This window comes from Hylaeus anthracinus, unplaced genomic scaffold (assembly GCF_026225885.1).
Source record: "Hylaeus anthracinus isolate JK02 unplaced genomic scaffold, UHH_iyHylAnth1.0_haploid 12000, whole genome shotgun sequence".
Taxonomy (NCBI): Eukaryota; Metazoa; Arthropoda; class Insecta; order Hymenoptera; family Colletidae; genus Hylaeus; species Hylaeus anthracinus.
Genome location: NW_026534347.1, coordinates 282279 through 296847, shown reverse-complemented (window position 1 = coordinate 296847; position 14569 = coordinate 282279). Strand labels below are relative to the sequence as shown.

The 14569-nt window shown below is 38.6% G+C and overlaps 4 protein-coding genes across 6 annotated transcripts; 1 reads left to right on the top strand and 3 right to left on the bottom strand.

Moving 5' to 3' along the window:
• Positions 1–2744: 2744 nt before the first annotated feature.
• On the bottom strand, positions 2745–11723 carry LOC128890267 (inositol polyphosphate multikinase). Of its 2 annotated transcripts, XM_054148599.1 has the most exons (6): positions 11194–11723; positions 10697–10822; positions 9999–10318; positions 8459–8635; positions 8096–8356; positions 2745–7761 (listed from the first exon to the last, which is right to left on the bottom strand). In XM_054148599.1, the coding sequence occupies exons 3-6, from the start codon at positions 10162–10164 to the stop codon at positions 7037–7039; spliced, it is 1329 nt and encodes a 442-aa protein (XP_054004574.1). In that variant the 5' UTR covers positions 10165–10318; positions 10697–10822; positions 11194–11723; the 3' UTR covers positions 2745–7036. The 2 variants fall into 2 exon arrangements, with proteins under 2 accessions (XP_054004574.1, XP_054004575.1); XM_054148600.1 differs by lacking the exon at positions 10697–10822.
• Positions 10697–13754, top strand: LOC128890272 (meiotic nuclear division protein 1 homolog). 2 transcript variants are annotated; one of them, XM_054148606.1, is made up of 6 exons: positions 10697–11063; positions 11772–11844; positions 12862–13093; positions 13182–13287; positions 13370–13516; positions 13590–13754. In XM_054148606.1, exons 3-6 carry the CDS (start codon positions 12867–12869, stop codon positions 13725–13727), a joined length of 618 nt encoding a protein of 205 aa, XP_054004581.1. In that variant the 5' UTR covers positions 10697–11063; positions 11772–11844; positions 12862–12866; the 3' UTR covers positions 13728–13754. The 2 variants fall into 2 exon arrangements, with proteins under 2 accessions (XP_054004581.1, XP_054004583.1); XM_054148608.1 differs by lacking the exon at positions 11772–11844.
• Positions 11871–12548, bottom strand: LOC128890273 (zinc finger HIT domain-containing protein 1). Its single transcript, XM_054148609.1, has 2 exons — positions 12407–12548; positions 11871–12270 (listed from the first exon to the last, which is right to left on the bottom strand). Exons 1-2 carry the CDS (start codon positions 12546–12548, stop codon positions 11948–11950), a joined length of 465 nt encoding a protein of 154 aa, XP_054004584.1. The 3' UTR covers positions 11871–11947.
• On the bottom strand, positions 12624–13961 carry LOC128890276 (general transcription factor IIH subunit 5). The gene is made up of 2 exons (XM_054148612.1): positions 13761–13961; positions 12624–12810 (listed from the first exon to the last, which is right to left on the bottom strand). The coding sequence occupies exons 1-2, from the start codon at positions 13793–13795 to the stop codon at positions 12624–12626; spliced, it is 222 nt and encodes a 73-aa protein (XP_054004587.1). The 5' UTR covers positions 13796–13961.
• Positions 13962–14569: the final 608 nt, after the last annotated feature.

Sequence of the window (14569 nt, the reverse complement as noted above, 5' to 3'; positions counted from 1 at the left end):
TCATCGTCATCGTCATCGTCATCGTCATCGTCATCGTCATCGTCATCATCAACATCATCATCATCATCAGCAGCAGCAGCAGCAGCAACAGCAGCAGCAGCAGCAGCATCAACGTAGCCGTGAAAGAGATTTTTTGCTTCCAAGTTCGTGGCTTTGAATAATCAGCGGGAGGAAACCGAAGTGGAAAAACGCGACTACAGTGCCTCGCATCTTGCGTTGTTCTTCATCGACGCATAAACTGTTTCGTGGCGATGCCCATTGTCGTTGGCGTCGATACACGGACTAATGACGAGGAATTCGATCCTCGTCGGGTGATATCGCGTGTGCATGCCATATGTCAAAGCTAACTGCCAAAACGCCAGTTACGTGACTGAAGCTGGTTTCAGTGACACTTGGTTGACTCGGAATACAACGAGGAAGATTTCGATTCCTCGTTTCGCGGGTTACGTTTTCCTTTCAACCCTTTTCCCGTCTCTCCGATAGCTTTCATCGAGACGAACAGTTCCCGAGAATAGTCGCGAGACGACGAGCCTATTTTGCACGCACCAGCTTCAGCCTTGCGAAAGTAACGTTTAACAAGTGGAAACGATCGCGATTCCAGTCGCTTATTCGTGACCATTGCGCGATGCTTTCCACGAGAAGGTCGAATTTGCGGTTCGAGTTCGCACGTGCCATCGAATCGTACGGTACCGACGTCGATTGTTTAAAATTTTCGTTATTTTACCAGGTAAAATACTTACGGAGTGGTTGACGCGTTACGGGGAGCTATATGGAAACGTATGCGATTTCTGACAAATCAAATGAATCGAGAGCTCCATCAAACCTTGGACGTCCAATTCTTTGAAGAAATTTATGAGAATGATTGCGTGGACGTAAAAAGAGACCACGTTTAGTTCTCGACATACCAAAATTGAATCATTGATAATCAAGTGTCCAGTGCCATAATTTTTATTACTATTTTATCGAAAATGTAAAGATGTTCGTTTCATGCTTCCGATTCCTTTTCCACATTGTCTTTATTTGTCCCGTATTAGTTAAATTTTTTGATACCGCTCCCGAGTATCTGTCCGCCAAACTTTCTTTGGTCTCTTATAATCCGATATAATTGTCCACTATTTGCTCGAATACTCGTTTGAATGTGTTCATTATAAGCGAATATTTTTCCTCGATTACATCCACTTATAAACACGCGCTTCGTTAAGATTGTCCCCACCACTTGCCCAAGTTACTCGTATGGATTCGACGATAGCAAATGTTTTTTTCCGCGGATGGAAAAATACTTGGGAGCGGTAATGTATTTCTCTTGGATCTGTTTATATTGTATTATATATTTAGATACTTGAAGTGCCAAAATGAAAAAGAAGAAAAACCAGAAAAATGAAGTAGAGCGCTAACCGCGAGAAAGTATCGTTGTTTACGCCTTAAAGCGAAAACATGTTCCTTTGAAACGTCAATGTTTTCGACGTGTAAACATTCGAAGCGAAGCTCGATTTCGGCGGTTTGATTTCCAGCTAAAACGATTAGACGCAAGGAAGAAAATCGTGGAAGCTAGCGAAACGGGAGCCTGTCGGTGTATTACGGCGGTAAGGGTCGATTTGGCGTCCCGACGGCCGCACTGATTTTGTACATTTGGTTTTCTGAATCTTCGAGTATTAGTGCCTTTTTGAATATCCCTGGCCCCAGCGTCGTGTCATCTCACGCCCGACAGAAGGAACAAGAGAAAGACCGTGCGTATGCGTGTGTGTATGTGTGTACGCGTATGCGAGGGAGAGAGAGAGAGAGAGAGTATAGGGCAACAGGATTGTATAAGGCATTCGTGCTGAAGCATGTGTAGAGGGTGTGACCTTCTTTTCCTCCTGTTTAATTTTTTCTGTGGAAAACTCGCCTAAGCAATCTTGACCTCTAACGTAGACGACCAACCGCTTCTCGTGCTACCAAGTCGTCGAGGACAAGTCTCGTCTGTTTCGAAACTCGTAGGCGTCGACCAATCGACATTTTGGAACAAGTCCAGACTGTTCGAACGTAAATTCGGGCAAAGTTCGGCCAACAACCGGTGTTTGACGCGTCGACGAGTGAGGCCAATTTAACGTGACTCGAGCACAATTGTCAGAATTTAAAGTTGTAATTCTCCAAGTCCATAATTCGCTTTGTCGGTGATATTTAGGCAGCAGGCATTGAAATAGACGTTGACGCGTAGGTCGTCCTTAAAACTCATTTTGTCGTCCTCGGCCCCGAACGCGGTTCCGTGACCTCTTTGATCGCGACGATACTAATTTATATCCCTATTAATGGCACACGCCTCCCGTATAATTTAGAAGAGTTATCTCGTTGAATGCGGCACTTACGGAGTAAGAAGGAAGTGGCCTTACGTTCGAACTCCTTCGATACGTGTTGCTTCGCTTTACGCGTAAAGCATCGTTGAGACTCTACGAACGATCATTTATTTATATTGCTCTTTGTTATACATGTTTTTGTGGTGCTATTTTAATAAAATGACGATTAATAAAAGTGATATATTTAAACCAAACGAATTGTATTAATGCTCCGATGAAAAAAGAAACAATCGTTACGGTCACACATTTCTCTTTTTCTATTGAGATTCTCTTTTTAAATTGGCTCTTTGAACGTTGAATGGCTCCGATGGCGAACTCAATTAAAGTGGTGGTACATATTACTACCTACCGTAAACTTCCCCGCTCGACAAATGCACAATATAAAATACACCGTATAGAAACGACATCCGTGCTTTCTTAATATCAAAGAAAAACTTGATCGAGCACCAAGACGTGTCTCTGTTACACTAACAGCTATCCACATCCTCAATTTGTCATGCCTCAACTACAATATTATACATACTATATAACGCTGCAAAGAAACAATCCGTATAAATCGCAAAAATTTAAGCTCTAATTTCTCGTATTACGTTAATCACAATGTTACACCAAATGCCTATTACGAATGCAATTTAAACGCCAATGAGACTGACAATGAACGCGTACAAAGTATACACTCGAGACAGCCAGGTTCCACAGTGAAAACCAATGATTCACGATACCACGGACACATTTATTCGCATATAAGCAGTAAAAGGAGGATTTAATTGATCTTAATAAATGTACACGACTGGCCAACTGTTGGAGAAAAATTCCAACCAACCGCGAGTCAAGAAGAGGTTACATCCTCGTTTTAACGAACAACGGCCACGAGCCAATTGACTCGACGGTACTGTTTAAACCATTGTGTTTTAATAACTGATCCTACCAGCTGATTCTCATCGGGCGCGGGCCGCTAAACGACACCGACGACACGAGCTTTTTACTTTTCCCATTATTCGCTGGCCGTCGTATTTAATTTACTCTTTGAAATTGTTACGTCGCAGAAATATACAAGCACTATTTTATTTGAAAATATTCATGTAATATTTAATCGAAAAGGAAAATATCATCGATTCGACGTACCGTTGGCATCGGCGTTGGCGTCGGCGTCGGCGTCGGCGTCGGTTTCGCCGTCGCGTCGATCTGGGACAAAGACAAACGACACTCTTAAAAGTCAGGAAGTACGCCTTGGTAAATATCCATCGAAAAAGGCAGTTATGGCTCTGAAGCGGTGGTTTGCGGAACGATGTTGGTTCAAATGTATTTATTTACTTTGCTAACACCGTTTGCGCTGAAAGTTGCTGGTAAACTTTCATTCACTTTGATCGCACGATTGCCATAACGAATACTTGCCATCGTTTGCTACATTGGTTTTGTTTTTCGTTTGTTTTATTTTACTTTATTTTACGTTGAAATAAAGAAATTTAATCGAATAATCGAGCAAATGTTGTTTTCGACTTGCACGGTATTTCGACTTTCGAGGAATCGTGTAAATCGGGAGGTAGGTGCATCGGAAAAGAAAATACACGATAACGTCGAAGACGGGAAGAAAAGTTGAGCCGATTTAATTCGGGCTCGTTGCGCTCAGGCTTCTGTTCGACGAATTTGCCGGGTTGGTTCTCGCTCGGACAGAGTTCCGGCGCAACTTTTACTCCCGTATAGAAAATAAACCGCGAAACGAGCGCGCAGTCTGGACTCTCTCCGAGTATCGCGAGTTCAACGCGATCAGAAGGGGAAAAGAAGGGAGCGAAACGAAGAAAATTTATACGAACGAGTAAAAGTGAGAATGTAGTAAAAGTAAAACAGAAAAGCACCGAGGGAGTCTTGTATATACCGAATGCGTGCTGTATTTATATATTATAGACGATATACATAAACATATATACGTTTACTACTAACGTCGACCTAAAAACAGTGTTTTCCAAAGTGAAAGGTACTGCCCTGCGCGCTGTGCCCTGCGTTTCAAAGGGGGTCGCAAAAGAAGATTTAAAGCGTATATTTACCCTGACTTTCGAAAACCAAATATTGCCGCAGAGTATTCTTACAGAGGACACTGAACAAACTTGAAAAGCCGCAAAGTTTTGCTTCCGTAAGAGTACTTTGTTCTATTATCACGCTAATTTTACGCGTAAATAACTGTGCCGAAAGTATGAGATCATTTTAGCGGTTTAGCCTAGCGATACACTCACGGTATATCCGTGAAGGCGAAACCGAACGCTCTTCGTTCGCTCTTCGCTGGTTCGTGTCAATTGTTTTAGAATGGAACTCGAAACTCGCTTCGTAATCGCGTAATTTTCCATGCTCGAACCGAAGCCCACCTGTCCTCTTTGATACCGTTGCTGCGGTCAAATTCATTCAGACTTTCGCATTTAAGACGCGAATGCGAGTTAATCGTTCGCGCGACGGAAACGTTTTTCCCGCTTTATATTTCTTACCTTTGTGACAGCGTACGACCGAATTTCCACGTGCAAGTGTGCCGGTTTAACAAAGTTACTTTACGATTTTATTTTCCATGCGTTCCAACGGTTACAATTCGAGCAGGTGATTGATGTTACGATACAAATTTACCTTAAAAACTGTGAGAAATATTGAAAAAGTCGTTATCATAAACACCGACCTCGACGATTTATATAATGGCGCTATCGTCAGTCCAGAAATTTCGTAGGACCAGTTCGAGAGCGTTTCGTTCCACATTTCAGAGATTAAAATCGATTTTTGTGAGTTTGTAAATACATCAATGAACGAAAATAAATGGAAAGTGTTGAAACTGAATAGTGTACATATATATATATATACATACTATATGTATAGTACCAGCTATGCATGTTGGAACAACAAAAAAATTTGTATTTTTAATTGTTGGATATTTTCACGAGAATTCCACAACAATTTGTATGTGGTCGCACTTTTCAGACAACCGGTAAAATGAATTGAAGTGAAATTACGCGATTCGATCGTTGCTGTTCGATACGCAAATGAATATCGCTTACTCTTACTCGTCTCCGGTAATTTTTCTTTTCTTCGATACTCGTAATGCAACACGTGTCATGGTCGCGCAAGATACATCGAATAGATCCATTCTGATTAATTTACGTGCTGTATCGTGCCGTCCTGCCTTGACGATGCTGCGTTACGAATGGTCTCGTAAATGCATCCTTTATGCCGTTGAACAAACGACAAAGAACACTTGGTTCGGTGTTGCGTATATGTATACTGGCTAAACTGAAACTGTTTTCTATGGCGCGGCGCGATGAGCCGCGGCACCGGCGTAGCGAAACGATTCATCGCATCGCAATTTGTGTTTTATTTTCAGCTAGTACATTTCCCCGTTAACTATGGCGAATGGCGAAAGTTTGAAAAACGTTTAGCTCGCAACACTGCTCAAACAGACGTGCACTTGCGTTTCTTAATGTTTTTCTTCGACTCGATTGTCCTTCTACCAGCTTTTATATTCTATACTTTTTCCAATGCGTGGTAACGAGTAAAAAACAGTCGTCGATACGCGCACCGAGACTCCCTTTGATTAAAAAAAGATAACTAGAATTGGTAAACTTTAGAGCTTTCGCAGAGGAATGACCCCTTAAACGGGTGCGCGCACGTGCACGTTTCCTCGCCTTTTATTTCCGCAATTGTGACTCTAAATTTATCGCGTGCGTTTCATCGCAGCAAATAGGGGGTAAAACTCGTTGCCAAACTAATCTTTGCCGTGCCACGCGTCGTTTCTGGACGGTATAGACAAAACTCGAGACGAAATCGAAAGAAATTGAACGTTTCCTGTTCTCATATGTAAACAAAAATTCTCGTACGTTTCTTTCATTTAATTTAAATTCAAGTTCTCGACGATCTTAAAGTCAAATAAAAAGGACGACTAATTTCCGCGTAGTGTTCATGCGTCGGTCTATTCATTCTCATCGATGACCTTTCGTCAAGTTTGCGGTACCATTTTTCTCTTATCTATTACGAGATTATAAACTTTAATAAAAGAAAATGTTTCGGTTACTTCTAGTCCGCCTCTATTCGTTTACAAAGTATAAGAATGAAGACTTTTAGTTTTACGTTAACTTTTTTTATTTTTTGTATTATATTAACATAACAATTTTCTTGTTCGGTAGGTGCGATGATAGAATCTTACTTGCACGAAAGTAACATAATAGACGATACGCGAGGAAAAAATTGGTGACTACGAGAAATGTTAAGTGAACGGCTACATGTCGATAAACCCAATGAGTACAGTCTTTAGTAATGCGATAAGTGACGTGCACCGAAGAACGCGAATCTTATGGATATTACATCTGATACGAAAGGAATCAACACGTAATTTTTGAGTTTTTCCGTGATCGTGGCGATTGCAAGCATCGCACCGGAAATGTTGCGCAAATAATATTCCGAAACGATGCGACGCGAAATATTTTCCTGTTCGATCGTGTTGCGCGCTACTCGATAAGCTTTCGCGAAACGTTCCTGACCTCGTGGTTTGTCCACGCGACAACGCGACGGTATACATTATCGCGAATTACGACCTCCTGCTCGTACTTCCGATTGGTTCTAACTCGAAACAATTGCATTTAATTACAGAATATAAAATGGAGTTTTGTAACACATCGTATTGCAATTTAAAAGGAAACGTGTAACATCGAATTCTACGTTACGATGAATATAGTTTATGCGCCGTTATCCTTGGACACAAGGAACATTTCGACGAGTTTGATCAAGTTCTCGATCCCTTCCAAATAATTCAAGTCCAAAGTGGTTGGATCCTCCGTTGGGAATACGTGGGTGAAATCGATCATATTGATCCTAACCCAGTTCTGCTTCTCTTCCGAAGAACTACTGAGTTCGCTCAGCAGGGCGTCGTAATCTTCTTTCATTCTAATAATGTCGTCGTCGAAATTGTTGACGTAGGAATGAGTGCGACAAAGTCGGTCCACTCGGAAATCCGAACTGCAGGATCCGCTTCTGTTGAGAGTCTTTTCTTTCCCCACCGAATCGCATTCGCTGCTCAAACTGATACTCCTTTTAATGAAGTGTACCCTCTCCGTGGTCTGGTTTCTGTTCGTTTCACGGATACTCGTGTTACTCGTAGCGTCGCGGTCGTTGTCGCGGTCGCTTACGTCTTTGAACACATTCGATATAGTTGCATGATTGCTCATGGAAGAGAGTGATTTGGCTACGCGGTTCCCCGTTCTATCGGTGCTGGTGTTATTCAGACGTAGGTAATGCCGCAATCTTTTTGCATCGTAAGCCACCAATAGAGAACTAGAATAAAAGCGGAACAACCGCTGGGTACGAAAGAATAGTAAGATCTTCCACAGGAAAGAGAGAAGCTGCACAATCAATTGACGACAGGGCGGTCTTTCTGGACGTATGTTCAGGAACATTTTCAGCGCTGCGCAGGAAAGAAAAGGGACTGTTCGGAGTATTTCAATGTGACAAGATATTTAACGTGTTCTGGAAGTGAAGAGAAAACTTTTCGTTCTATTGATTACCTATAGACTGCTCGAAATAGTTACAAAATTCATTCGAACGAATAACTTTATCGTACGGTACGCTACGTAATATTTTAAAAAGATTAATATATTTAGGAATAGTATACATACAATTGCTTTTACTTTTAAACGTAATCTTGTAACTATTTCGAGCTGTATAACATTTTTAAAAAATAGCTAAAAACTGTGCGCTCATTGTTATGCTGCAAACAATTATTCAAGTTTATAATATACCTTCCACGACACCCTTGGCATCGAGTGTTTTCCCGTAATGTTTGCCAAACTTTTTTAATTGTCCGGAAGACAAACAATAGACGTGAAAGCCAGTTATGCAAAATCCATAAGTGCGTTTCGATTCGGCATACTTCAATTCTTCCGTTGCTCTTTTTTGAGGCGTGGCCAAGGGATCCCACGTTCGTCTACCTATTTTTATGTCCATCACGCACGGTTCCGCCATACCATGGATAATATCTTTCAACGTGAGGAACGTTACTCCTAATATTTCATGCAAACGATTAAACGATTATAGTTAATATCATAGTTAATAATCAATTAAAAACCGAGCAACAACAAAAACTGATATTTTCGATATCTTACGTTTGCCGAATATTTGCAATTCTGTCGTGCCGTAATATTTTGGAACATAATTCTTCAATTGTAACATGACGGGGTCTTGGGATGCTTGTAAACTTTCGTAAAATGCGATTTCCCTTTTGCCAAGTAATGGTTTAACGACAGGTTTCAGCACCCGACCGTCCGGTCTACGTAACATGCCTACAACAATTCAAGTAATCAACTTTTTAATAAGATGTTTCATTTTATAAGAAAAATCTGATTTAAGCTGATTACTTGATAACAATAACAAGTTTTTCGAGATAGCGAGAGCTTACAAAAACATAAATATCTTCCATTGGTTTCAGACTTTCGACGTTTCGACGTTTCGACGTTTAACCGTTACCTCGGGTCACAGGATATAATGAAAAAGAGGATTAATGATTTCACAATAGAAAATTGAGCAAACGCGAGATTGAATAATATTTCAAGTGCACTGTAATGTCGTAACACTCGGTATTTCGATATTGCTCAGAGTATAATCGATTTGTTTGCAACACAAAGCTACGCTCTCTGGAGCGTAGAGTAAACGTTCATGTGTCCAATTGGAAATTTACCTCGGCACGCAGAGTCGTAAAAAGTCCTTGGGTGCAAGGACAAACCTCTATCTGGATATTGTTCTCCGTATATGTATAAACTCACTGCTTTGCGTGCATTTCTTCGGTATTCGTTAACCGCTAATAACACGTCTACCTTTGCCATATTAGAAAACCTATTTATCGTGCAACGATGTCTGTAAGTTAATGTTTAAATTAAACATTCTACTAAACCGGTGGTCCTCGTGTATTTCTCTTTTCTTTTTTTTTCCACTCTTTGCAACCGCTTTAATATGTAGAAACGAGAAAATATTTATGTTTATTGTAATTCATTCGCACTTAACACTCCAATTTAATTTCTCCAAATTCAAGTTGAGTATCTATTCAAGTTTATAAAAACAACTCGATTGAATGTTTTGTGTAAATCACCCTTCGTACCGATGAATGAAAACAAGTATGTAATCCTGACAACATGTACGCTCGATCGAACAATTATCTAGGGATCGAGGAAATGATGGATCTACACAAAAGATAATAACGAAACCGACATTATGAAACCGTTGAAATGTTGTTATCGTCGAACGGAAAAGAGACACGATCGGCTCAAGTTGCGTTACTCGTTCTATACATATATATATATCGTAGCTCGGATTAAACTTAATAAGAATTATATTATCTGTCCGGTACAATAAAAATAATTTGCAGCTGGTGTTGAAAGCTGGTGCGTAGAGTTAAAAAATTACTTAAATTAATACTATCTCGACTAACGTGTAATTTTCTTTGCCAAATTGTTAAAAATAAACGATTGAATTTCAGTTATTTCAAATAGTTGTTTCGATAGTTTGTCCAAGTTTTCTAGTAGTTGTTAAATTTCGTATTATTAGCAATTTTCCAATGAAATGATGAAATGATGAAATGTAGATATAGAGTAAATTGATTTTTCGATATGTCTAGTTTCGAAGTGGCATTTAAATCGGTCGAGTGCTTACCGATGGTGCGTCGTTTGTCGTCAAACATGTGTCCAGCTACCTGATTTTCCAATGGACTTAATCCGTCATGGATTCCACACTCGAACGAAATTTCCGCCAACTCCGTGCTCGAAACCTTATCGAGATGGCATAAAGTTTTATCGGCCTGCGAGTCTAAAGTCGTCATCGTTATTGCACTGAGTGGTGCGCAGTAATTAACTTGTGCAATTAAAGAGTTGCACGGTTCGCAAAGATCTTATCTTCGCTGTGAATTCCACCTCTGCCACCGACGGTTACACATGGAAGCTTATTCTAATTATCTTCGGTTGTTTCATTTCCGTCTATAAATACAAATGTCAGTTGATGAAGAACTCTAAAGAAATGACAGTTATTGCGCATGTATTGTACAATATTATACACGAGTTACAACGATTTTACATTATTCTAATAAATGAATAATAATGGGATAAGGGTTACGGTAGGCCGAAGGCCGCGGACGGTTTGTCCAGGCTCCAAAAAACGTGTCATTATTAATGCATGTGATGTTTTCTGATACATTAGGGGTGAAACAGAATTGGTAATTTAGTCGTCGTCTGTTTTTTACATACATTTTTTCAATAAATTTTCAACGACTCCAATATCTCGATAGAAGAAATTCTTTGAGATTCATTCATTTTTACATTCGAATGTTAACATCCGTAAAAAAAAAAACATGTTACCTTCGATTATTCCTTTCCGCTCGTGCATCCGCATTGTTTAACTTTGCATTAATCGTATCACAGGTAAATAATTCACATCATACCGATTAATATATTGATGATGATATTTCAGTCGTTCTCAATGTTCTTTCGGATAAACGAAAAGCATACAAAATTAGAGCGAACATTTCCCGCGGATATTTTGAAACGTTAAAATACTCCTCTATCCCGGTAGAGGACAGAACGTGTTTGTGGAAATTGAATGTTCTGAATTCGCGCTTTTACCAACAAATCGTGTTATTCTTTGCTGCTCACTTGAAAATCCAATATTAGCAAGGACAGTACTTGAAAAGTTGGATTAAACTCAAGTAATTCTCTATCTGATTAGGTATGTAACTACGAGGTATACTAATATTCACGTTCATTAGTTGGTACGAGGAAACTCGTAACGCTTTAGGAATCGACTTTTTCAACAATCGAAAGAATCATAATATCCAACTCATACGAGCCATACGTACATTTATTGGAAATAACAGTAGAATCATTTATTAGCCACTCTTCTTTTACAAATGTTACATCTATGACATTTTACATGCCTATCTATTATTATAACCTATACGATAACCAGTCCCTTCACAACAACACGATATAATGTGTTCGAATACGTAACACTTTCACGTAGATCAATTTCGTTTGAAACCGTCTGTACATAAGGGCGGAACAACGATTACGTTCGCGACTTTTCAAACTTCACATCATTTTTCGGACGATAACACGTCCTCACACGTCCTTCCACTCACTAGACGTCTTCCTACTTTTCTATTGCTATCTCTTTCGTCACACTACAAAGTTTCATTTAGATTCCACCAGAGGGCCAATTTTGTTTTTATCAAATGAATACCGTCTCCGGCTCGTTTTCAGGCGGCATTCAGATTTCAGGCTCCATCAGGCTCCAAAGGACTCGAGAACCGATATGCAAATACGATACAGTCTCGTTCCCGGAATTTTTTCATTTTTCCTTTTTCTTTTTTTTTTTTATTCGTTCACTAGACCACATCATACATCATACATCATCTATGTTTTTTTATGATTTCAGAGTGCTGTATCCAGTATACATACGAAACTCATCGTATCGTGTATACGACAATAAAAAGTCTACGTTGTAATAGGTACGCGGATTAAGAAAGATTACAAATTATTCATACAAAAATAATCAAATTTATTTGTTATAAATACTCGTTTGATCTTAATTTTATTAATAGTCTTACAAAATTAAGCTGTCCATTTTAAACACCTTGTGTCAAGATGAGTACCTAAGCATTTCATGCTACAATATCTTGCACCGCAAGGAATACATGTATAATTACTAGGAAAACCGCAAACTGCGCAAAACTGTCTTTCAGGAAAGCGCGACGGAGGTGCTTGAGCGGAAACGTAGTTAGGGCAATTCGAGTTAACGTTCAGATCCTCTTCGACTAATTGGGCAAAACTTTTACGAAAACGTTGCTTGTAATATTCTGCCGATCTAGTTTTCTTCTTTCTACCACCTCTGTTATCTAGAGTCTCTTGAAACTTTGGAACTTTCTTGCTCATTACTGAAATATTCACGATATGCGTGTCTTTGTATAATCGAAACAAGAAAACATTTGTTGCGATAAATATTTATAAAACAGTGATTTACTAATTACCAATGAAATAAATTTTTGTAAAGTGTTTATATTAGAAACATACCTAGATCCGCGTGCGGGTCATCGTGAAAATTATCTTGTTCCAAAGCTTCCAATGCTTTCTTCTGCCTACGTTTACGAGCAGCATCGTCGAGCACTCTCTTTTGATATGCATCTTTTATTCTACCAGATTCTCGTGCAGCCATATTTTATTATTTTACACTAAATTATATAGTTTCTTAATTGATTTTTATCAGCTTAACGTATCTTTTCTCAATTATTTATATTCCTTTCTCTGCTATTGGAAACGATATTTGATCCATAAGATCGTCTACTTTTGCTTGCAAAGTATCTAAGATGTCAACAGAAATAAACAAATGTCTTTCATCCAGATCTTGAATTATAAATTTTCGTCCTAAGGCTAAAGTCTCGTCCAGATGTAAAAGAAATTCCTTCATAGCTGCATCGCTGTAAATATCCCCATAAATATACATTTTCTATTTCTATGTAATCGTTTAGGTAAAATGTCAAAGCGAAAAGGAGTGTCACTCGACGAAAAACGTATGAGAATGCTACAAATATTTTATGAAAAAAGAGAATTTTTTACTTTAAAAGAGTTGGAAAAAGTTGCACCAAAAGAAAAAGGCATTGTAGTACAATCTGTAAAAGATGTCCTTCAGGCACTAGTTGACGATGGATTAGTGAGGTCAGAGAAAATTGGTACTTCTGTATATTTTTGGACTTTTCCAGGGTAAGAATATAATGCACAAGTAACACGCTAAAATATAACAAGCATTATTTTACCCAATAAATAAATAATTAATAAATAAATGTTATAGAGAAAATATTACTGCGATAGAACACAGAATATCGGAAGCTTCTAAAAAGATAGTGGAGGCAGAATTTAAGCTTCAAAAATTAAAAGAAGCTTGCGAGAAAGAGAAGGTAACTAAAGAAAGTATTAAAGGTTATAATAGAAACTATTTAATCTAAAGATTCTATATTGATGTTGAAATGAAATGCATAGATAGGAAAGGAAGATACACAGGAAAGACAACTTTTGTTACAAGAATTAGAAGAATTGAAGGCAAAAAAGGAACAGTTAAAAGAACAAATTGCTAAATTTAGTGATGCAGATCCCGAAGCTATAGCTGAACTTGAAAAAAAAGCACAGGTACCAGATTGTTAAAAGACAAATTTGTAACAAACATGTTTATAGATATTTTGTTTTTGTTTTTTTTTTTCAGGAATATAAGGATGCTACCAATGCGTGGACAGACAATATTTTTGCTATTCAAAGTTGGTGCAAAAATAAATTTGACATCTCGGAGCAGAGTTTGAATAAACAATTTAATATTCCTAACGATTTGGATTATAAAGAATAAAAGTGTAACATGATTCATACTTAATATACGTACCATTCAACCAAAATTCCTTTTGTGACATTTACCATGACTTTTCCCCTTTTACATTCAGTGAAATGAAAGAAACGAAAATTTTGTTGTACATTCGTTGCTATTTTAATACGTGCATTGCATCGCAATATCAAAAACTATAATAATCTACATGTAATCTGTATATATATCCAGGCGGATGGGTGCGGGCCGGTGCGGGGGTGATGCAGTGAAAATCTGACAAACAGCACTATAGCCATCTAGCGGATAGATTAAAAGCTCAAATGGAGGTAGCTTGGCATTATGCGAGAAAGAGAGGGGTAACGTGTGCGATAAGGACAGAGCTACAGTGGCTGTGCGAGAGAGAGACAGAGAGGGGGGTAGCATATGCGACAAGGACAGAGCTAAAGCGTGCTACGGTGGCGCCATCTCTTCGTAAACCGCCCAAGTTTGTCGAGAAATAGTTCTAAATTTCCACCGCTAGATAGCGCCACTAAGAAGTTCACGTCTGTATTCACCTAAACTGTTTTATTACGTTAAATAATAAATTTATAACTATAAAAAAAGCATAATATGATCTTAACACATATTAGAATTGAGTTGAAATGAAGTTTTACTACTTTTAATTCTTTGACAGTAACTTTAAACTTTTGCGCCATCTAGCAGTTGAAATTTGAAACTATTTCTCGAAAAATTTGGACAGTTTTCAAAGAGATGGCGCTACAGCTATATAGATATTTTAATAATATTTAATTTTTATGAAAATTGCTTTAATACATCAAATAATGGTAGCTTAACTGTACTACAAACATCGTAGAATTTCAAGTCGTAAT

Excerpts from the sequence above, each read along its gene's own strand:
- LOC128890267 (XM_054148599.1), bottom strand. The coding sequence starts at position 10,164 with ATGACGACTTTAGACTCGCAGGCCGATAAAACTTTATGCCATCTCGAT. Across the intron at positions 8,636-9,998 it reads CGACAAACGACGCACCATCG|GCATGTTACGTAGACCGGAC; the intron begins GTAAGCACTCGA and ends GAATTGTTGTAG. Across the intron at positions 7,762-8,095 it reads TGCCAAGGGTGTCGTGGAAG|CGCTGAAAATGTTCCTGAAC; the intron begins GTATATTATAAA and ends TTTCCTGCGCAG.
- LOC128890273 (XM_054148609.1), bottom strand. The coding sequence starts at position 12,548 with ATGGCTGCACGAGAATCTGGTAGAATAAAAGATGCATATCAAAAGAGA. Across the intron at positions 12,271-12,406 it reads TGACCCGCACGCGGATCTAG|TAATGAGCAAGAAAGTTCCA; the intron begins GTATGTTTCTAA and ends TGAATATTTCAG.
- LOC128890272 (XM_054148608.1), top strand. The coding sequence starts at position 12,867 with ATGTCAAAGCGAAAAGGAGTGTCACTCGACGAAAAACGTATGAGAATG. Across the intron at positions 13,094-13,181 it reads TATTTTTGGACTTTTCCAGG|AGAAAATATTACTGCGATAG; the intron begins GTAAGAATATAA and ends TAAATGTTATAG. Across the intron at positions 13,288-13,369 it reads AAGCTTGCGAGAAAGAGAAG|ATAGGAAAGGAAGATACACA; the intron begins GTAACTAAAGAA and ends TGAAATGCATAG.
- LOC128890276 (XM_054148612.1), bottom strand. The coding sequence starts at position 13,795 with ATGGTAAATGTCACAAAAGGAATTTTGGTTGAATG. Across the intron at positions 12,811-13,760 it reads AAAGGAATTTTGGTTGAATG|CGATGCAGCTATGAAGGAAT; the intron begins GTACGTATATTA and ends GGATATTTACAG.